The sequence below is a fragment of the Astatotilapia calliptera genome, chromosome 23 (assembly GCF_964374335.1).
Source record: "Astatotilapia calliptera chromosome 23, fAstCal68.1, whole genome shotgun sequence".
In the NCBI taxonomy this organism is placed as follows: domain Eukaryota; kingdom Metazoa; phylum Chordata; class Actinopteri; order Cichliformes; family Cichlidae; genus Astatotilapia; species Astatotilapia calliptera.
This window is the reverse complement of record NC_137443.1, coordinates 12,340,711-12,364,042: the sequence shown is the minus strand read 5'-3', so window position 1 is coordinate 12,364,042 and position 23,332 is coordinate 12,340,711. Positions and strand designations below refer to the sequence as shown.

The 23,332-nt window shown below is 45.0% G+C and overlaps 2 protein-coding genes across 6 annotated transcripts in view; one reads left to right on the top strand and one right to left on the bottom strand.

Annotated features, from left to right (window-relative positions):
- The first annotated feature begins 293 nt into the window (after positions 1-293).
- Positions 294-23,091, top strand: onecut3a (one cut homeobox 3a). Of its 4 annotated transcripts, none has more exons than XM_080297968.1 (2): positions 294-1,918; positions 22,695-23,091. In XM_080297968.1, exons 1-2 carry the CDS (start codon positions 880-882, stop codon positions 22,760-22,762), a joined length of 1,107 nt encoding a protein of 368 aa, XP_080154094.1. In that variant the 5' UTR covers positions 294-879; the 3' UTR covers positions 22,763-23,091. The 4 variants fall into 4 exon arrangements, with proteins under 4 accessions (XP_080154094.1, XP_026013865.1, XP_080154093.1 ...); XM_026158080.2 differs by lacking the exon at positions 22,695-23,091 and adding an exon at positions 15,291-22,362; XM_080297967.1 differs by lacking the exon at positions 22,695-23,091 and adding an exon at positions 14,982-15,128.
- atp8b3 (ATPase phospholipid transporting 8B3) overlaps positions 22,039-23,332 on the bottom strand; it is a 20,187-nt gene continuing 18,893 nt past the window's right edge. For both annotated transcript variants that reach the window (XM_026158071.2, XM_026158078.2), the window contains one exon: positions 22,039-22,879. In XM_026158071.2, coding sequence (XP_026013856.2) covers positions 22,739-22,879 — 141 coding nt within the window. In that variant the 3' untranslated portion in view covers positions 22,039-22,738. The remainder of the gene's footprint in view (positions 22,880-23,332) is intronic.

The window sequence follows — 23,332 nt, the reverse complement described above, 5'->3', positions numbered from 1 at the left end:
TGAGTATAAGCAAAAATTTCAGATGTGTGCTTTAGGAAAGTGGCTGTAAAGTAAGTGTCAAAGGTCAGACACGGGTCTTAAGGCTGTAATTCACACGTTTTATTGCACTGTTAAATATTTTATTGTCTATATAAACACAATCCTTTGAATATGTAGCACTAAATAGCGCATGCTTAATTTACAGTTGGAAAAACCAAGACTGTTAGGCATGACTTGCACTTCCAGATGTGCTTTTTTACCTGCCCTCGTGATCTGTTGTGACATGTTTAACCTCCAACACAGCTATCACATGTGCTGCTGGCGCCTGTGAAACACTTTTATCAGACAAAACAAGGAGCGGGTCCTTCTTATCCATCTGAGTGTAAATGTTGCGCATTCTGTCTTTTATCTAACGCGTCTAACGCAATCTTTTCGAGGATTTGAGGGTCCACGCTTTACAACGCGAGCGAGCCCTGACACGGGGGCCAGTGACGTCAGATTGGCCCCAGACAGGGTTCGCGAGTGCGAGGATAGGCCACGGGGGCGCGCACTTACGCACAGGCTCAGGCTCGGTCTCATTTTAACAGGAGCGCGGGCACGTCAATATACACACAGCGAGCCGAGCAGCGCTTTGGGTATAGTAGAAGGTGCTCAGCGGAGAGAAACCAGGCAGGCGGAGACACCTTCACGCACCGAGCAGCGGTTTGTTTGGCGGCCGGGACCCGATCCTTTAAAACCATGCTGGATTGACTGCGGAGAGGCAACTCCAATCAATGGCTTGGCTTTGAAATCGTTTCAAATTTATTGGAAAGGAGCGCGAGATAGAGCGACAGAGGGAGTGGGAGAGAGAGGGAGAGCGAGAGAGTGGCGCGAGGGGTGGAAATAAAGATCCTTTCAACGATGGAGCTGACAATGGAAAACATCGGAAATCTGCACGGTGTATCTCACTCCCATCAAACCAGCGACTTAATGAACTCCCCGCACGCGCGCCAGTCGTCGGCGTCGCATCGGAACTTGGTGTCGCACGGGCGGTCAGCCATGGTGTCCAGCATGGCCTCGATACTGGAGGGAGCGGGGGACTATCGCCCAGACCACGCTTTGTCTGGCCCCCTGCATCCGGCTATGACCATGTCGTGCGACTCCGGGATGAGCCTGAGCAGCACCTACACAACGCTGACGCCGCTACAGCACCTGCCCCCCATATCCACGGTCTCGGAGAAATTTCACCATCCACACCCGCATGCTCACCACCATCCAGCACACCAGAGACTTGCAGCTGGGAATGTCAGCGGCAGCTTCACCCTGATGAGAGACGACCGAAGCCTCGCCTCTATGAGTAACCTCTATGGCCACTACCCCAAAGATATGTCCGGGATGGGGCAGCCCTTGTCACCCCTGTCCAACGGGCTCGGGTCTTTGCACAGCTCCCAGCAGACTCTCAGCGCCTACGGTCCCGGAGCTCACCTCTCCAACGACAAGATGCTCTCCTCGGGGGGGTTCGAGTCTCACGCAGCCATGCTGTCCAGGGGTGAAGAGCACTTGGCCCGCGGTCTCGGGGGTCACGGGGGCGGGCTAATGACATCCTTGAACGGTATACACCATCACAGCCATCCGCACTCTCAGGCAAACGGATCCATGCTCTCAGACCGAGACAGGCAGACGGTGGTGGGAGGCGGGCAAGGTGCTGGGTCAGGGCAGGTGGAAGAGATAAACACCAAGGAGGTGGCACAGCGAATAACAGCAGAGCTCAAGCGCTACAGCATCCCCCAGGCCATCTTTGCTCAGAGGATCTTGTGTCGGTCCCAGGGAACTCTGTCTGACCTGCTGCGGAATCCTAAACCTTGGAGTAAACTCAAGTCGGGCCGAGAGACGTTCAGGAGGATGTGGAAGTGGCTCCAGGAGCCAGAGTTCCAGCGGATGTCAGCGCTGAGGCTTGCAGGTGAGTGAGGAGACAGCCTGAGTGATGTGGAGGGATCAATTAGAAGTCAATGTGGCGAGACTGTCAATAGCAGCTCAAATAGACATTAGTAGAAGTTATTAGTCGATTGTATCGAGTAAAAGTTCATCATGACAGTTGAGGTGTTAAATGTTTAGAGAGATCTATATTTTGATTGATGCTACAATGCACAGTAATATAAACATACATTGTGTGATAAACAAAAGAGAAGCGCTGTCTGTCATAAACAGACAGACTCCAAACCAAACCGAGTCTGCTCAGACACTTTTGGCTTTACGCACGTTTACGCACGAGTACAGTATGCATGCGTGCACCCATCTTCCTCTGTCTCACTCTCCCCCCCCCCCCCTCTCTCTCTCTCTCTCTCTCACACACACACACACACACACACACACACACACACACACACACACACACACACACACACACACACACACACACATGCACGCAGAAAGAGGCGAAACAAAGGAACTCAGAGCGAGAAGTGAAATTGATTAAATCTTACTTGAAAGGTAAACGCTATACTTTGATATCATTGTGCCCCGAACACCCAGTTTTATTTATTTAACAAACCTCATCTAATTCTTTGGCTCTCTCCTTGTCAAATATGCGCGTGGTCACAAACAAGGATCGTCTGAGGCCTGGCCAAAGAGCCTGGGGAGCATGACCTCCTATGGATCAATATTCCAGGTCCAGGCGTCCCCTTTCAGAGTAGCGCAGTGATAAATGATCGATCTGGATCTGTAAGACACAAACAGATGCGTCTTTCTCTGGTCTGTGTTGTCCCCTCTTCTCTCTGGGATCTCTGTCTACTAATTTGATTTAAGGCCTATTTAGTCATTGTGCTGAGAAATTGTTTATTGCTGTTTGTGAAGTTATATGAGATCTCAGCTTAACAGGACAAATACTAAATGTGGCACAAACCCTCTCTGCCTCAGCATTTCGGTTTTCTGAATGGTTCGCCACTTTGATCCATCGTTTCGATTTTTATCGCGCAAAGATTGTCACATTAAAGGCTGTGATTTGAACCCAAATCTCTGCCTACTTTAAAGTCTTTAACACTTGCAACCTGATTAATAGGATATAAATGAAAACAAGCTCTACGGTGGAGTTAATACAAAGATGTGAGTGAAAGGTCCCCCATCATTGATGTTTCTGTAAAGGCCTTGTTTAGACGCGCTGCTCTTCCAAACGTCAATCAGCGCTTCTGCGTCGTATTTCAGTGAACAGTTCAATTAAGCAGATATAGTGGCATATTTTAGTTCCAGTCAATGCCCTATTGAAAAGCACTTAATGGCATGTAAATTGTTCCTTTGCGTATTTAGTGGGGTTCTGGTAAATAAAGATTTAAACACTCCACAATTGTCTCTTTAAGTGCCACTGCTGTTAAAGCTAATTGGGCAGTGGGGTTTTATATCTTCCACACCCGGCACCAGGATAAAACCCTCAATTCAACTAGCGTGCTGGAGTGGCACAGTCCTGTGCAGCACACGGCTGCCGCATATTTGAATGTGCTCAGGTCCAGGACAGACTAGAGGTGCTCAGTGGTGAACGAAAATAAGAGCTGCACTGTTTTACCACATTTTAGTTTACCAGAAAGTGCAAATGTTATCAACATTAAATGAATAAATGAAGTTTATTCGAAATTGCCACCACACAATTAATAAATACTTCTTTTTGGAAAAAGCTGATTCTTAAGCCTTCACTGTGCATCAACCTGCTGCCACAGCAGAAGCAAGGACACTCTAGGTGGGTTAAAATGACAAATGACTCGTATGTAAATGCAGGGAGCAACATTTTACTCATTGCATTTAAAATCACAATTATCCTCGGCTTTCATGTGGGTTGGGAGTGGGAGTTGGGGGAGGCGGGTGGGGGTTTGGATGCTGAAAGTGAGGCTGGGCCATACTCGCTCGGCCACATCAATCAATAAATTCAAATTACTATTCCAAATTCATCACAGTCACACGAATCAATGCAGCTGCCCTGCTTAGCTAATGCGAAAATACCAGTGTCCGCGCGCGCACACACATGACAATTCACTGCCGACAGGAAAAGCAGAGCAAAGGTGGGCACGTTTGGAGGGGGGATGTGTGTCCTTCACGCTTAACATCTCCTAATGCTTTCTCCACTTACCGTGTTCTTCATATGTAGACCTGTAACACACTGGCCACGTAAACAAAAGGCATTTCCACACTCTGAACATATATTATGCAGACGGCTGTTGTGTAAGCGGGCAGCTTTAAGAGAGACGCGGGCAGAGTGAGGTTTGGGGGGCATTTAAAGATCGCATTAACGATGAAAACAATTCGTCTTTGCATCTGTGTTGAATTCCACACTCCATCTCAATGTATTTGGTCGAGTCAATACAGCCCTGATCGATAAGGATAGCCAGTGCATCTATCAATTATCCCGCCTCAGCACTCTCTCCCATTGGTTTCTCCCCTGGAGCAGAAGGGAGGGGGGGAAGGCGGGAGCCGGAAAAGGTTGGGAAAGGGGACAGCTGGTTTAAAAAAACGCCCCTGCACATATTTTTCTTTCCTGTTATCATGTTCTGTTTGTTTATGCGGTGTATAATCCCTTGTTTGTTCTTTGGGGGTTCGTGCACCCGGGTAATGTTCACGTTTTTCCAACAGATGTTGGACAACACGGAAAATATCATCAGAAAAAATACATTCCTACCTTCCAGGAATACCCGCTTCGTTTCCTTCCATTTACCAGTGATAATGTGCCATGGCATGCCAGGGTCCCCCCTTTCTCTCTCTCCCTCTCTGTCAAAAAGAAGCGGTTCATTTCCATCTAAATGGCCGGAGCACGTGCCAGGGTGTGGAGGTCAAGACCCACAGGACACAGAGGAAAAACATTGTCGAGAATGACGGTGGGAGGCCTCTATTCATGTTTCAATGGACTACATGCAGTTTACACAGGCCTAATCCTGGAGCTATACTCCAGCTCATCCACCACCATCCCCCCCATCAGCGTCACTCTGCGCCCTTTCCTCTCTGCACTAATCCATTCATTTTCCTGGGTAAATATATGTATTTATTAAGATCCCCAGCCCATTTCCATTCCTTACAACGCACGGTCTTAATTTTGGTTAGGGGTTCATCATTTTGAGATAAACTCGGGCTTTTATATCAAACTGATGAATTCTGGGTGTTTTGTATATTTTAATTAAATTGTTGCTTTTCTTTAAATTAAATCGATGTGTGTTGGTTTGTGTGTGGCACACAGAAGGTGGTTAAAGCTTTGTGTTTATGTCCACAAAGCGTTTTCCTGCTGGTCAGTTTCTGGCGCTGTCCAGAGTGCTGAAATATCCACCGCAGGTTTGAGGACAGTCGAAGGTGGTGATCTGGAGTTTTCCAAATACATACTTGATACCGTTCTTGTGGCCTCTAAACACCATTATTTCATCCAACAGCTTCCACCCAACGATCAATATTACAATCCACAATCGCGTCAATCACACCACCACGCATCCTACTTTCCAGTCCAGCACGGAGCCCATCGGGGTTTCCATTTAAATCACATCTCCAGCTTCTTTTAGCAGCTGCAGATACAAAGTGGAGGTCATCTTTATTTTGGGATTTTCACGGAAATATCCTGACGTAATAAAAATGCCTAAAAGGTGTGATGTTTTTTTTTTTTTAATCTAGTATAACGGGTTTCACTGGTAGAAACATTAAGAAGTGATTGATGAGGGATAATCTCAAACAGCATTTTTTTTTACATGAAAAGATGGCTTGATGCTGGCCTGCGAAATAATCGATTGGTACGTTAATAATTGATGTATGAGGGGAAGATAGGGGAGTAAACAGTGCAGCTGTGGTTTCAGAGCTTCGTTGTTCGTTAAGCACAGCATCATGTGCTGTAAGTACTGAGACACGCGTGTACAAGCATCGCCTTTTCAATCCCCTGGTGGGAGGGCAACAGTCATTTTCTTGAGGTTATACCTCGAGGCTATTTTGTTTAAATCCCGAGTTCAGTGAAGCTCACTCCAAATGAAATGACATTATCTGTAGCCTCGTGTGGAGAGGCTGGCTGGACTCCTAAACAAACACATTTAGAGGAATCCTGATGTTCGAGTGTGAAATGAGGACTCATAATAATGCACTGCTGGAGTCATGCTGGAACTGCAAAACAGCACAAAGCAAAACCATATACGTTAATTCCCACAGGATAGTGTTTTACCACCAGCACCTCGCAATTGTCGCCTCCTCCATTTCTTCTCTCCAGTATGTGTGTGATCGGGATGCAGAGTGCGTCTGCGCCAATTGTTAAGGCCGATCTGGTGAGCCCTGAATCTGTATCGATTTCCATTCCCCGGCATCTCCTTCCCATCTCTGGAGCTGCGCCATGCGGCCATGCAACTCCCTCCATCTCCGCCATGCAACACCCTCCCTCCCATTAACAGCTCACCTTTCATAACACATAACAGGACGAATCTTACGGAGCTGTCAAGTGAAAGTCTGAGAGTTTGGCTTCCCTTTAAGGCTGTGCTATAGTGGGATTAGCAGCGAGAGACGACTCACAGTTCACAGTCGTTTAACCTCTTTTTGCTCATCACACATCCCACCCACACTGGCCGTCCCGCATAGCCGGCTCTGACCACGTCGACCTTATTATTCAAAATAATGTCATTTTAATAGAAATCAGATTAGCCTGACTGAAGCCGGAGCCCGCGTCGTCTCTCCCACGTCTTCACCCGTTCCTCTCACAGCGCGCGCACGTTCCAATTCACACGGGGTGCGTGGTTAGCAATTATAAATGCAGCAGCGCTCCGTACAGTCTCCAATACCGTCTCTTCTATTTTAGATGATCAATTCCTACGCTGCTCAGTCGCCCCCTCTCCAAACCGGATCGATAGGAGAGAATGACCTTTAAATCAAATTGCTGGCAGAGTCAACGGCATGCACGCGGATCGCATCAGAGGGTTAATGGCACCGCGCGCGTCCCCTACTTCCAAGTAAAAACACAAAAGGTCCAAAGCAAAGACAATCCTAATTTAATCTCGCTGTTCGTGCACGCGCTTTGGAGTTCAATAGGTGCACAAAAGGATTTTAAATGTGAAATGAGCTAATTGTCAGTGGAGCTGAGGCATGATAACGGACAATATCGCCCTTATAATGTCGTTATAACAGGTGTTATTATAACAACACCTTTTATAATGACACCGCGGGCCTTTGTCTGCAGGCTGTGGTGGTTTGCATAAGAGCATCAGTAAGTGAGGACTCCAAAGAGCAGCTGGTGAGCAATTAAAATGTTGACCGGAGTTATGTAACGCCGGGGTGCCCCCGAAAAAAAACCACATGCTCTGCTAGCTCCTGTGCTCGTGCACAGTGCCGACATTTCTGCCAGGCGTCTTTTCACTCGCTCCAAATTGTTAATTTTATCGTGATCTGTTCAAGTTCGTCATCAGCCCTGATTTATTCCAGACAGTGATTCGCTGTGCTATTTTCCAAATGTCTCTGATACTTCAGGAAATAAGTAACAGATTACTTTTTTAGGGGTGATTGGGGATTTGAGTAACCAAAACCACCGCTAGTTATAAATCAGTGTCCAGCGGCGTCGAAGCAGCAGCGATTCCGCACACTCCCCTCTTATCTGGCGCTCTGACAGGCCATCGGTTATTAAAGGCCCGATAATGGCTCGTTTAATGCGCAGGATAAGAACAGAAGGCAAGGACACTGTCCGAGCAATTAAAGACGAAAAGGGCGGATATCCATTTGATCATTGTAAGACTTTAAATAATAATAATAATAATAAAATAAAAAGTAATATAGCATCGCATTAAAGGAGATCCATAAGGTAGAAAGACAGATTATGAATTTGAGTGAAAAACTCAAATAAGAAATAATCGCAAAAATTCATCTTTTGTAAATTTGTTTCTCTCGCCAAAGGGGAAAATATTTGACAGACACAAAAGAAGATTAAATGATTTAACTGACATTTAGCTCACACTGTAAAACAGTTTGTAAACAATGTTTTGGATGTAAAAATAAAAATAAAATAAAATAAAAAATAGGTAAAAATCATATCTGGGAAGAAAGAAAGAAGCCTGCAGATGGTTCGTATGTACGGAGCCTTAAGTCTTCCTAGGGTCGATCACAACCAAACCGCAACACACACACACACACACACACACACACACACACACACACACACACACACACACACACACACACACACACCGCTTATCGTACCCACAGATGCAACCCGAAACTCCGGTTGGGCAACCCCACACAGATCAACAAAGGAACAAAACGACTGTGAAATCAATTGATGAATGAATCGATGTCAGCCTTTGCAGCCTTTGTGTTACATGTTATTAAATATAACGAACTGCCTTCGGGTTTAAGCTAAAATTAATAATTTGGTTAATTTGTTGCTTTGGTGAGGGACGTGAATGCGCTGACGCTGCATTTCCGTTTTTCAGGATTTCTGACTTTGAGGCGTGTGTGAGAGATTATTATAGAATATCCTTGTGTATCAAAACAAAATTATTATTATCATCATTATTATTTTTTTATTAATATTATTACTATAAATTTTATTACTGCTACTGGTATTATTATTGAACTACCGTTCAATAATAATCGCTGCTGTTTGCTGATCAAAAACTTTGCACACAAAAATAGAAAACCAGTTAAATAAAATATATTTTATATCTTACTGTACAAAAATAAAAACCTAAACATAATTGACACACTTTTTAAAGTAAAACTCAAGCGATACATCAGTGTTAAAAGGACTACATAATATAAAATTAAACATTACATTCAAAATGTGCATTTTGTAACAGATAAAGACACATCGCCTTATTTTATTATATAATATATTTTCTCCATTTTAATATCCTTTGTCTTGCATTGGAGAGAATAAATCAGATAAATGCAATTACATGGGTGCAATAACGGGCTGGGAAATAAGGGCTGGAAATATTTGTGTTGACTCTCTCTTCGCATGATTGAGTGAGGACGGTATTGAACTGAATCTGGAAAATCCTGCATATTGAAAACCTGTCTGCGTCCCCGTGGAGAGTAAACAGTATCATCCGACTGCAGATCAGTGTGATGATTCTCCTGCGACAAATAAAAAATTAGCAGAGAAGTGACAGCTCGGCGGCCAGCTGACATTTGAAGATATTTTGTTTCTGAGAAATCAAGTATATGAAACCCTCAAATGGCGCACAAATGTGCACACATCCACTCAGGAGTGCAAATATAAAAATAAGGTAATTAAAGTCCGCAGATCCTGCCAGTCCCGCGAGATTTAAAAGTTGAAAACAATGGTGTGGGATTCGAACAGAAAACAAAGTCGGTAAATATTCTTTTATAATTTTCACCCCACATCTGATTTACAGTAAATGATCGTGATGGTTCAATATTAAACTACATGGTTATTTAATTAATTAAATGCTGATTCGTTTTATGAGAATAATTTGCTGCTGGGGTGAAATTATATAAAAAAAATTAAAGAAATTAAATAGTTTATCATTTCGACTACTTAACAAGATTTAACATAAATATGAAAGTTAATTTAACAGAATTCAGTAAAAGCAAAATTTAACCAAAAAACGTCCAAAAATATTATTTTTTTTAAAGAAAAAAAATAAACTCCCACCTGTTGTTTGTGGGAAAGCATCCCTATGGCCACCTGTCTGTACATTCACAGTAATAATAAAAAAAGAATCATGATTACAGCTATCACACATAACTCAAGCAATTATCACTGAAATCGATGATAATCACAGATAAGATTATCACTCTAACAATGGACCCACTCATAACAATAAATGGCGCGTGCAGAACAGGGCTGCTATTAAACAAAAAAAAAAAAGTAATGCGGGGTAAATTTCAGCTCCGTGCTCTCGGTCCAGCGCTTAAATGGCTGAGTGCTTTTAATTATCCAAAACCTCATAAGAAGCGTGATGATCACAGTCATCAGCCTCGGCTCATTATTGAATGTTCTTAGCGCTGCGCAGTTTCTTGGGTTCACTAATAACGAGCTGGGATGAAAACAGCACCGAAAGAGCTTTTCGAGCATCTCAGGCTGACACGGATCTTTAAAAAATGTATTTTTAAAAAATCCTCTAATTAACACGAAAATCCAAATTCCAGTGCATGCATGAGAGTGTTGTGAGAGCTAATACAGCAAATCTAAAGGTAAAGGCTAGCTTCAAACGTTTCAGGCAGCAGAGAGTCTCGCGGACTTGAAGGTGGAATGTGGGCGAAGGTGTAACTGAGTTCAGGTTGAGTGTTATTGAAGGGCTAGAACAGAAATGCCTCGCAGCTGAGTCGCAGGAGAAGGCAAACAAACAAATTGTGCCGCTTTATCAGTATATTAACACCAATTCTCACTCATTACATTAAGGAGTATTGAGCAGGAAGTGTTTTGGCCTGGCGAGAGAGAAAGAGAGAGAGAGAGAGAGTGAGAGCTTGGCACTTCCCTGCAACCGAATGCCACAGTCTGCAGAGAGGGCCGTGTGGATATATATGCACACTGCTATCAATCTTTAGAGCAATAGCCCATGCAAAGCAGCAGAGACGTCACTTAATAAACAGGCCGAAGCTTTAACGCCAAACTGCCCAATCACGCATGCTCCATGTGAAGAAGAGTACAGCTACAAGCAGCCTGCATAGATTATTAGTGAGGACAGCACTGCATTCCAACAATAAAGGGGAGGCACTGTATGTGTGTGTGTGTGTGTGTGTGTGTGTGTGTGTGTGTGTGTGTGTGTGTGTGTGTGTGTGTGCATACATATAAAGGCACCCAACCGTAACCCGTAAACATGTTTATTGGTAAATTAATTAAATCAGCATACGCTGTTGACCTCGTCTCCTTTCCAGGGATCACAAACAGGGCCAACCAGAGAAGTTTAGAAAACAAGCAGGGCTGTTTCTTTATGCAGATGTGTAATCGTGGTTTCATACAGGCACAATATTAGGCGGTTTGACTTTCTCATTATGAGCAGGAAGGGCAGCGATGATCGATAAATGATTAATGCGCCAGATGAGCTCACATCTGCAGGGATCGAGGAGGCCTCGTGAAGACAGCTGTGAGTATTCAGCCGGGCGCAGAAATCACAGCTGAAGCGGGTGATGATAATTTACTCCTTTTCCTGCTCGGGTTTCAGCAGCACAGAAAGCTGGATCATCACTCCGCTTCCTGCCCGGTGCGCTCTCACGTCTCCAGCCCCTTTCATGAATCTCCTCTCCAGGCCCACTCCCCCCTCCGAGGCATAATTAATTGGACGAAGTGAATTTCACACACGAATTATTCACGAATCTATCGATCGATATTGGACACCCAGGGCCTTTCTCTTAACCTCGCTTGGTTTGTCGTGAAGCAAAGAATATTAATGTCATCAGTGGAAAAGAAATGAGTCTAACTTATACCGTTTTCATCCGCGCATAAAGGCATTATTAAAGAATTCCATATGTCTGGAGGCACGGGTCAGTCTGCGGGGACATTCGCTGACATTCATGAGGATTAACTGGACTTCCACTGCGTGCGCATATTCATGGTCAATGATATTACACCTGTGTAGCCTGTATATGATGTACGTGCGTAAAATAGCGGCACGCGGGACAAACGTGGCTGTGAGAATCAATCTTTCTATGTTAGCGAGGAGCTCGAGGGATTCTTCCAAAGTAGGTCAGCTCCTGCTCTCAGCTCCAAAGCGAGAAATAGAAATCTCATTTCTCTTTTTATCAGCATCACGCGCACCTCGGAAAACACCCAGCGCCAAATCAGGATTTCTGCTCCTGTCCGGCTGCTCTTTGTGCATGAGTTTATGTCCGTCTCTCTGCTCGGTGCCTACTGTAGCTCTAAAAGCTGCAATGATCGATTTTTTTCTTTTCTACGCCGAGCTTGGTTCAGTAATCAGGGCCCCCTTCCTCACCGATCGATCGATATCGATTACTAAATCCAGCGCCTGTAGCAAAGGCAGCGCGCTATGGCGCCCCGTGCAGCCGGGCCACGACGAGAGCGACACCTACCGACAGAAACGGAACAAAGCAAGCGGTCGATGAGGTGGCAGAACGTGACTATCCGGTGGAGAAGATGTGGAGAGAGTCCGGGACTGTGTCAGCTTGCTGTGGAGGCACATTAAGAGAGAAACACTCGTCCTGCTGACTCTGCATCTTCCCCACGCACAGGTGCACTCACGGCGAAAACGTTTGGATGTGTGTTTCTTACCTTTTAGGCATTGGAGAGAACATTTAACCATTAGGAACTCTTTGAGATATGATGCGGTTTGATAAATCGTAATACAAATAAATGAGAAAACATTTTTGAAAGCGTTTAAAACATTAAAGCTGTTGTATTTGGCTGGATGGGATTTTTACAGGGGTCCTATTTTTGGTGTGAGGTTGTGTGTGTGTGTCTGGACAAACCACACAGGAAGAAAAAAGTTAGACAGGAGGAAGTAAAGCTGCTCATACCAGCTGGAAGCTGCATAAGATGAATGGAGAACTGAGTGTTGTAATATATATTAAATATCATCATTATTATTATTATTATTATTATTAACCTAAAGACAGTAATCAATCTATATTGATAAAAATGGAAGAAGCTGTACTAAAAGCAGCAAAACCCATAACAAAAATACTCTTGTATGAGATGCAGTCCATGCTCATGTGTAACGAGGAGCTACATTAATAAACACAGGTATCTTGGGAAGCGTATTTAAAAATCCAGCTTGAAAAAACTATTTTAAATGAAGCTGAATGTTATTTAGTATTTTTAGCTTTTATAAGAAAAAATGATTAACTCAGCACTCTTCACGACCATTCCAGAGGTTCTGTGTTTCGAATAGGAGCAGACATGTCACACATGTCAGCACTGCTCTGCTGCTCCTCCTCGGACTTCAAAAAAGCCCGGTGGAGCTTAGATACATGTTAGGCTCATTGTCCTGCTGGGAAACGAATCCTCTTGCACACACGTTTAATCCATACTGTCTGGCATGTCTCTGATGGGCTGTACGCTTCTCCCCGATGGCCGTGATGATCCAGTACAAGTTGTCGAGTATAGAATAAATAGAGATTTCATCACACCTGGAAATGTTTGAGCACTTAAGCTTTATCACTGGAACCTTGATGTTCAAACTCTGACGTGACTGAAAGAGTAATTCTCAGCAGAGTTTCTTTATAAAGGAAGACACAAATGATGAACTGTTCATATACATTAGAATGAAGTAAGCAGCTCCATTTATTGGGAAAAAGAAAACATCTTAAATATGAACTTTTATCGGTTTAGGAGACAAAGAAATCCGGGATATAAGCTAGCCTGTCAATATTTATCCCTGGAACTACCAGGTGGGATTTACTTTGGCATTTTTAGAGTATCTTCAAGAAAGAGAAATACAATAAATACATGATGATGTAGTAAGAATATGCTTTCTCGTTGTAGTCTTTCTGATTCTTTAGTGTCCTACTTTTTTCTTATTGTGAATCATTTCAGACACTAAAGAAATGGCATCCTCCTCCTCCCTTTTCTCACCATCATTACTACTCTTAAACCTTTAATAAATCAAAGTATTATACATGATGATACGCTCGCTGTTCGTACAAGCATGGACAAATTTGTATGTGGCATATTAGCATGTTTGCCTGATATATATAGCAGCAGTGTTGATGTGAAATATGAATATGATGGATGCGCAAGTGTGCAGGTTAGACATCTGTAGTAAACAGATTGGACTGCAATGGCTGATCAATGGGCTCTGCTCCACTGTAATTAGACACACAGCGCCACTGCTTGGCTCCAGCCACTTCAGCATAATCACAGCCTCCTCACACACACACACACACACACACACACACACACACACACACACACACACACACACACACACACACACACACACACGAGGAGAATATAAAAAAAGAAATCTGTCCTTAAATGCATCAAGACACACACACACACACACACACACACACACACACACACACACACACACACACACAGCGTGAGAGTGAGACATTACTGAAGGCGAGTATGAAAGTATCAGACAATACCAGCAGCAGCAGGTGGAGACCCCATAGGGATGGCATCTTTCCCGCTCGCTTTCTCTCTCCAATTTGCTCCCGTTTTATTGAGACAGTAGGGAAGCTGAGAGGGACACACAGTGCGTTCTGGCAGGATTCGATCCTCAGTCAGCAGGGGAACATGTGGCTGCAGAGGTGGTGCCTTAACCTCACACACACATACACACACTCCTCCTACACCATCTCTGGGCGCCATTTCTCCCTTTTACCTTCCACCTGTCTGCTGCTTTCCACCCGTCTCCTACAAATACTTACAACACACTTACCTACATCCCATTAACTATTAATTTCTGCGTTTGCAGCACGCAACCCCATCACCCCCTCGGACACCCTCCCAAACGTAGAAGAGTACACTCAGCGTGTTTTCTTTTGAAAATTGCTCTGTGTATGGGAAGGGGCTCATAGCAGCCAGTGCAAGCACCTCTCCAGTGTTTGTGTTTGGGAGGGGTGGGGGTGTGCGGGGGGGGGGGGGGGGGTTATAAATACCCTCTCAGAGCTCAATAGAGTGGGCTCCAGTGGGCTCTGTTTGAAGTAGCAGACTGTAGACCTGCTGGGGGGGGGGATTCTGACCTCAGTCCCTACAGAGAACCCCCCAATTCCTACAGCAAAGTCGGTCAATATCTCGCTTTCTCCTTCACTCGCAACCCCTCCCTCTTCATCTCAGCTACTCTCTTTAGTTCTTGCACACACTCGCGCATGCACGCACACACACACACACAAACACATACACACACACACACACGCTTTGTCTTACTCCTGCTTCTTTTCTGTTTTTCTCTCTCCAACCTATTCTTTCCCTGCATTTGCCCCTCCTCTATCTTTCATTTCCACACACGCACACTCAAACACAAAATGCTTACTTTTGTGCAACAGTCACTCAGTCCCCCATTGCGACTCAAACTGCATTAATATTGAATCAAACAGCAGTGTCTCCAGCTAGCAGGCAACAGCCAGTGCGCCCCCCACCCCCCCAATCTCTCTCTCTCTCACCGCAGGCTGGGTCCCTGTCTGCACTCTGCAGGATGGAAGGAATAGTCCCACTGGGCAGGAGGCATGGATTAGCTTTAAATCAACTTTAATATGGCAATAGAGATGGAGCCATAGCATCTCCACTGGTGTATGAACCAGTTTTATGTGTTTAAGTACAGGGTAATTATAGTTTACGCACTTTACTTCCCTCCACCTCCAGCTCTCACTTCATGAAAATGATCACTTTTGTATATTTACCTTGCGTTGTGTTTTCTTTCTCCTCTTTGCCTCCCACTCTCATTCCCATCCCTCCCACCTGTACAATCCACACCAAGCCTGCAAGCGCAAAGAACAGGAGCAACACAAGGACCGCAACACGGCGCCCAAGAAACAGCGTCTAGTCTTCACTGACCTGCAGCGCCGCACACTCATCGCCATCTTCAAGGAGAACAAGCGTCCATCCAAGGAAATGCAGATCACCATCTCCCAGCAGCTCGGCTTGGAGCTCAGCACCGTCAGCAACTTCTTCATGAATGCTCGCCGCCGCTGTGTGGACCGCTGGCACGATGACCACGGTACCAGCCCCGGGCAGCCAGGCACCTCTGCCACCACCTTCTCCAAGGCCTGAGAGAAGCAGGAGAGGGCCTTCGGCGGGCCGAGGGACCAGGCCGGAACAACAGGCGACGCTGGAAATTCCCTGCGAAGCCTGTCTGTAACAGCCCTGCCAGGCCCGGAGCGCCTGAAGGTGTCCTCTACACGATATAAAAATCCTTTGTGCCATGCAATCATCTTTTACATCAGTTAAAATTTCAAGCTCTCACCTGAAACAAGCATAATCTAAAAAGGTGAAGTGTGAAGTCAGGTCCACTCTGCATTTCTCACACACAAGGACAATCATTGATTTTGTCTTTTTTTTCCCTTTTTTTTTGAGAGAAAATAATTTTTATGGCATCTGACAAAGCAAAGCGACACCAAAGATTTGACGTTTCTGTTGGGCGGTATCTACATGATGCAGGCCTCCTCCTTCACCACCCAAGTAGCCACTGATTCTGCTTTTTCCTCTCAACTCACCTCCTTTGTGTCTGCCTCCTCGCTGTCCCCCCCCCCCCCCCCCCCCCCCCCACCACACACACACACACACACACACACAGAGCGGCACACGGAAGCAACAAGGGCAAAAGAACGGCAATAAATCTGAAAACAGAACAGCACATAGCCTTATTATCAGAGCCCCATCCTGCACACACACAAGGCCGTCATGAAGAAAACAACGCAGCCCATGAAAAAAACAACAAGGCTTTCCAGTTCTCTGCCTCTACCTCCCCCCTCCTCCTCCTCCTCCCGCAGTCTCCTTCATTCCTCAGCCAAAGGTATTCCCTGATGGCCAGCCATTTCAGAGAGCAGCTCGGCCTGATCATACGGCAAACTAATGAATTGAAAAATGAATCGATGCAGACAGAGAGGGAGCGAGGCCTTGACCCCCTCATGAAGGTGAAACTCAAGACACTCGCCAGTAGATACTCAGGTCTTCCAGGCCCAGGTCTCGTATATTTTTTGCACAGATGTTGGGAGGCCTGCAGGGAGACGTGTCGTTGTTACTCTTAGCCTGAGCCCAGAGTCTGCGTTTCTCTGACCAACAGGAGAGGCGGGTGAGATGTCTGGACATGCTCTTTGTTCTGCTGGGAGCTTTTCCTCTAATCAATAACTGAGAACCGAACGATGACAACAACACGCTCGGGCATCCAGCCAACTACATTACAGCTGCATAGGAAAAGCAGAATGTAAGAGGAGCACATGAGACCCAGTGGAAATGGGGACACAAAGGCCTCACTACAGCAGCAGCAGCAGCAGCAGCATTAGCAGCATCAGCAGCAAGCACACCTCGTCAGCCTTGCCTGCGCTGGCAGAGCAACAGTGCCCCCTGCTGTTGAAAGCAGAGACCGGCATCCAGCAGAGCAAGGGGGGTTCAGAGTGGAGAAGAGGGAGGGAAGAGCCACTAGATGCTGAGGAGAAGTCATGGCACAACACATTCAGGCCTCGCAGCTCTTTGAAGGCAGATCAATAGCTAACCATTATCCTATTGTTGTTCCTCATCCAACCAGCACTGGTGAAGCCGGAGGAGGGGGATGGTTAGCCTGAATGCTGAAAATGCAGGGATTTTGCAAAGGCAGGGATTTATTTGGGCAATCCAAACGGAATACAAGAAAATTACACAAAGAGAGGAAGGGGAAAGTACAACAGAGTAAAATGTAACAGAAAGGCATCCTAAGTAAGACACATCAGTGGTGCAGTGGAGGTTTCATTTAGATTAGTTTTCAGAGGTTTTATGAAATCATTGATTTTCCATTCATTCATTTCATCTGCTTGCAGAAAAAAAAAATTCAACAGATGTGATTTCTGTCAAACCTGGTTATTCCCACACAAGGGTTATCAGTAGCTAGCCCAAAGCTAAACACCACACTCAGCTGTTAAAATGCTACAACAATTAGTGCCAATGCTTACTGCCTTAATGCGAGTCAGAGAAAACGGTGCGATGGTTAACACACGGTTACAGTGCGCCCTGCAGATGATGGGCGGTGTGTGCCATAGTGCCCAACAATCAGCTTTTAACTGAATGAAATTATACTTTTTTAGTAAAAGAAAAGAAAAAAACAAGAATCTGATTTTAAAGGCAAACAATAACCAAACCTCAAATGAGAAAGACACCAAACATACAGTGCAACACAAAATGTTTCCAACGCATAACTGGACACATTTTGAAGCAGAAGAAAATCTCTCATTCTATCTTTGGTTCTCTACCTCCTCTGTCCCTCTAACCCCATTTCCCCCTCCAACCCCTCGCCCCCTTCCTCTCTATATTGATGCGGGTATTTAATTAGTACCATAGACACAAAGTTTCTATTTCTTGTTACTATTGTGCTCTGTTGTGCATAAGTATGGCACCTTGTTGATAAATCAGAAACAAAAAAAGGAAGGACTTTTTAAAAGGGAAAAAAGAAGGATGCAAGGACTGAGGCCAACGAAGGACGTGGTTTTGTTTCTTTTTCTTTTTTGCATTCTGTGTGAATATAGACCTGCAGGACATTTACCACAAGAAAGAGAAAAGACAAGAGAAACAGGGAGCTGCTGAAGAGAAGAATAAATGACAGACACTTTCTCTCCTTTGGCATTTCGTGTCGGAACTGTGGTACTCTCAGCCCCCCCGCCCCTTTAAAGCTGAGCCCTGAGGATGGGGTAAAATTAAGAGGGACAAAACATGACCTCCAAATGTCCTGGCTGACTCGCTATGTTTTATTGGAGGGTGGGGTGGTGGTGGCGCGGGGCGTTTACGCTTGGGACTCCGTAGTTATCTGTGTGGTCTTAAGATGCAACTGTAGCATTTCCAACAATGTAGTCAGATTAGCAGTGCAGATTAGATAAGAGGTGGTCATTGTAGAGGAGCTGATCAGGAGGTACTGACTAACTTCACGTTGCTGTAAGCAGTGAGTTAACGTCGCCAAAGGATGATGAGCTTAAATTGACTTGTGGTATACAGTTCAGTGAGCATAGATAAATAGCTAGATTCAGCTTTAGGAATGACACTGACAAAATGACGTTTGTAGTAGTGAGAACCAATGTGGCTACCTCACTAAGCTGAGTGGTTTGTGAAACCGCCACTAATACCAAAGATACTGCAGCCTACCAGTCACAAACTGCCTAGGGGGACACAAACCAAAAAAACGAGAGCCCCCCCTCTTTGCCCCAAACTGTTACAAACACACTTATGATATTATGCACACACGCACACACACACACATGTTCCTACTAACAGCGCAGTCAGACTGCATTGTGCCACATAGGAGGAGGTGGCTGCCTTGCAGACAGAGTTGAGTGCCTTTTCCCTTCAACCACGGGTGGGACTGCACTGGACACACACCCACACACCAACACACACACACAGATGCATGCATATAGCGGCATACCCACTTACAAGCGTGTGCTCACACAGACAATGCACCCATAATTGGATGGACAGAAAGGGGGGCCAAAGAGAGGGACACAGAGTGGGGGCTGTGTCAGCATTTTCTCCCATATTGACTTTCCATCTTGATACACTAGAATACAAGCACTTTATCATGTAGAAAGTCTATAAAACATTTTCTATACGCTATTTATTTGAAACAAAATTATATGTTACTCCTTAATCTGTCGGAGTCTTCGTTGCCGTATCGTCGATCTTCTGCTAGCTCTCAGCCTTCGTGTTTCTCTTTTGCTTTCCGCCCGGCCTGCTTACGCTCTCGGCCGCTTTACCTTCCTCACATCAGAGATATTTTTGTGTAACAGAGAAAGAGAAGGGTAAAGAGGCGGCGGCTGTAAGCACCCAGAGGGCTGTTGTTATAAAATCTTAAATGCCAAATGGCTTTCTTTCTCCCCACTGCGTGCAAGCACAGAGGCTGCACTGGAAAAGTGTGGAAGACTCGCTGACAGTTTATAGACACACACTCTCTCCTCCCTCCCTCCACCTTGTCTGTCCAGTCAACTTTCCCCCTGGCTAGTGCTAGGACTTGGTAGGCGTGTGTTGACAATTAATTCTGAAATACCTCAAAAACCTTTCATGTAAACTTTATGTAATTTAAACTGAAAATAATACTGCTAATGATAACAATGATTATGAAAGTATGATACTATGATAGTTAGTTTTGGAACTTGTGACTTGAAGCTTTATACTGTTAAATTCCTTTTATTCGTTTGCTTATTTTTCTCGTACGTTCTCTCGTTTGTTTTTTGCTACGGCATGTACTTACTGTTTTCATAAAGGAAAAGACATTGTGAATGTTTCTGTGGAGGGTCACGCGAGAAAAAGAAGAGACAGAAGAGAAGGCGAGAATAGAGGGAGACGAGCGAGAGCTGCTCGCTTCAGATGTTTAGTTCAAAGCTCTCTCACAGACGCCTACATTCAAAGAAACAACAAAAAAAAGAAAGAAAGAGAGAAAGAAATGACAAAAATGTGATTTGGGTTGAATTATAAACCAAAAATTTGATGTTAAACCAAAGGAGGAATAACCTTATATCCATTGTTAGCTTTCTTCTGCCTTTCAGTTGTCTTTTCTCTGAAAAAACAAAAAGAAAAAAAAAACAGTTTCACAGTTACTTCTGAAGGTTCCTGGGTGTGTTCAAGTGCTCCTGATGTTCTTAGAATATTAAAGACCAGCACCTCCTGTTGAAAAGAAGGTGCACTTTTTTTTTCTTTTGTGCATGGATATTGTATAACTGTATAGAAACCAACAGGAATGACCTGTGATTTTGTGGGGAGAGGAGGAGGATGGAAAGACTTGGGTGTGGGGGGAGAAGGGTGGGGGTAATAGTTTGGTTATCAAAAATAAACAAAACAGGGTGGGAGGATTTGGGTTTTAGGCGTTGGAGGGGTCTTTGTTTTAGAATTTCTGTCACTGTTGGATTCACTGGTTGTGTGCATGTGTTGTTGCAACCCTTCCCCTTTCCCCAATGTTTCTTTGATGTATATAAATCCAAACAGTAGGGGGCAGTGTGTGCTGGGGGAGGTCAAACTCCTCTCCTCCCAATCAATCGCATTCAATCTTCATTCCTCAGCTTGCGGTCCTCACTCGGGTCCTGAAACGTGTGTCTTGCTTTTCCAAAGACAGGCTGTTTACTTGGAGTTAATCACAGGGACACACTCAGACCTGAGCGGCCTTCCGATACCTGTACGTCTGTCTACATGCTTTCCTTCGGTCTGTGTACAATGTATATGTGTTCATTTCTACCTATGTGGAAGACTATTTCTATTTTCTGTTCCTTTGCTATGGGTTGCAATATTTGTCATGCAAAAATCTGAAACCATTTCTTACTGACCGACCAACCGCAGTACCATGTGGCAACCGATCATCCCGCCTGAAGTGTCGCCCGCATCTACTGTCAAACAGCATATTCGTGTCATTTCTCTGTGGGATTGAATAGGTTGCCGGTGGGACTGATGTAGACACCCCCAGTCACACTGTGCTCTCCCTCTTCTGTTACCTGTTAATCAATCAGAACCAAGTGTCTTTGTGATGGTAGAAGACAATCAGTTTCAAAACAAGAAAAAAGGTAGAGAGAGGGCAGGCCAGAGGAAGGGAAGGACGGAAGAACAAAATCACGCGGAAAAGAGGCTCTCTGAATCGTGACATGCTGTAGTGCCCGACTGCCAAACGACTGCCCCACTCACTCGTTCATCCTTCGTCCCATCTCGACCAGATCTCACAGCTCAAACCCCTCGAACCGACGATCGCATGACCAGTTCCCCGCCACCATTGTAGTCCGACGCAGCAGTGCAAAAAAGAGCTGTGGTGCAAAGACCATGTTTCCCATCACCCACCACAATGTCCTGCTAATGTAATGACGATGTAACCAGCCGCGAGGAATTTAAAAATGGCTCCGGTTGGTGGCTTTTGCACAGAGAACTATGCAAACACCTGACCCCCCCAATCCTAATTGTTGCTGCTGGGTCAGAGTGTAACCCTCAACCCCCTCTCCCTTCCATCCGCGACATTTAAACGCTCCCACTCATTTCGACCTTCACAGCCATTTACTCGGCCAATTAACCAATCCCATGAGCCCAGTGTGGGCGGAGTAACCCCAGTCACTCAGGTTATGGTGAGAGTGGCTGGGGACACAAGAGCACTACAGCATCCCATGTTTCACCACACTGAGATCACTTAACTTTACACGAACGCCCCAAACTGCCACTGACATCAAAATGGAGTCCATGCTGATGTTTGCAAGCCGATCCACCACACTCATGGCTCCATCGTTCTACAATGTTCGACTGTCTTTGTCCCCAGCGCCAAGGAAGGGCCACAATCAATGCAAAGACACTTTCATTGTACCTACTTAAGTTTACAAAGTCGTCTGGAGATGGTGGCTTATATTGCACTCGGACAGACAGACAGACACACAAACAGACACAGGCACATGCTGGAGAGGGTGAGTCTGCCTTTTGAGAGTGTTTGCTGAAACCAAAGATGAAATCAGAGGTATGACAATCTGGCTGCCAAACCTAGAAGACAATGTTCAGCTCTACGGGTCCTGTGATTTCCCGGCCGTGTGGACATTCCACTTATTGCACTTAAACACACACACGAACACACGTGTACATGCACATACCCCAGCGTAAACCCGTCACACATCTCCGCACCCACATAAACGAGGGAAAAACCCACTCGCGTCTATTCAGAAAGCCTTTTTTCCCCTCCTCCCACTGCAGAAGCCGGAGAGCCTGTGGAGGACTTTTAGTTTCATTCTAGTTGAGACTTTTGAGAAGGAGAATAATCTGAGTAATAACTGTTACAGAAAAATAAAAACTTAAAAGGATAATATGGGTAAATTGCGTGTTTTGAAATAAATTAACAAATAAAACAATTGTAAAACAAGGCTATGCTGTCAGTTTATTGTGTTTGGTTCGATCCTCAAAGGAAATCCGCTGTAACCTCAGCAGATGGAGATTTGATTTTTACCTCTGTTTGAACAGATCCAAAGTGCCAATGCGAAGATAATAAACAAGATTTATGATGCATAATATATTTTGTACATTATATCATTAACTTTATTTCGAAATAGCATCTGTACAATAGTGTAACAGAACTGCCCACAGAACCATACGCAAAACACTGAAAGACACAGAAAAGTTTGCTGCAGGAGCAGACGATAGATGTTATCTGTTACAAAAACTTAATGCAGCTCTCCATTACGTATGTTTCACACAGGCAGTTGCTTTTCGCCTTTGAGACAGCGCAGTTATGACTTGCAGTCACTTTCTCATGTGTGTTGCTGAGGTGATGTGGCGTCCGGACCCAGCTCCCTGAGAGACAGCATAAGAGGAACGGCGGAGAGGCGTCCCCCTTCTGAAACGAGACCTCAGTTCCACTGACTGATGGGATACACTGTGGACCTGGGTCACAGAAGGGGAGAAACATATCAGCGACTGTTTACTTTATATAAGGTTTTTGGGGGTGTTTTTTGTTTCTTTTAACCCAAGAGTAACAAGAAACTCAGTAAACTGAACCGGAGATGATGGCTGGGCATGTCAGCAGCAGCTACAACTGCAAGCATGATCTCCTTTCTGTCTCCAGTGTCTTCTTATTAAAGCTCCTTTTCTCTGGTCCTCTTTTTCCTCCTCTGTCTCTCACGCTCTCTCACCTCTGCTTTGGACTTGGGCACCAGCACAGCACCTGTAGGTAAGGTGTATCTGTGTCTCTGTGTTGTCCGGTTCCTGTCTTTTTCCTCAGGCGGCACACCTTGGGTGCATCGGCTAATCAGCATGCTGTGCTCACAACCCCTTTGCCAACCCACTTCTCAACAGACTCTCTGTCAACCTCTGTGGTCTGAGGATCCCCTCGTGCTC

Bases quoted from the DNA above. Each gene is read 5' to 3' on its own strand.
- onecut3a (XM_026158080.2), top strand. From the start codon at position 880: ATGGAGCTGACAATGGAAAACATCGGAAATCTGCACGGTGTATCTCAC. The intron at 1,919-15,290 runs GTGAGTGAGGAG...ATCCACACCAAG, and splicing joins GTCAGCGCTGAGGCTTGCAG to CCTGCAAGCGCAAAGAACAG.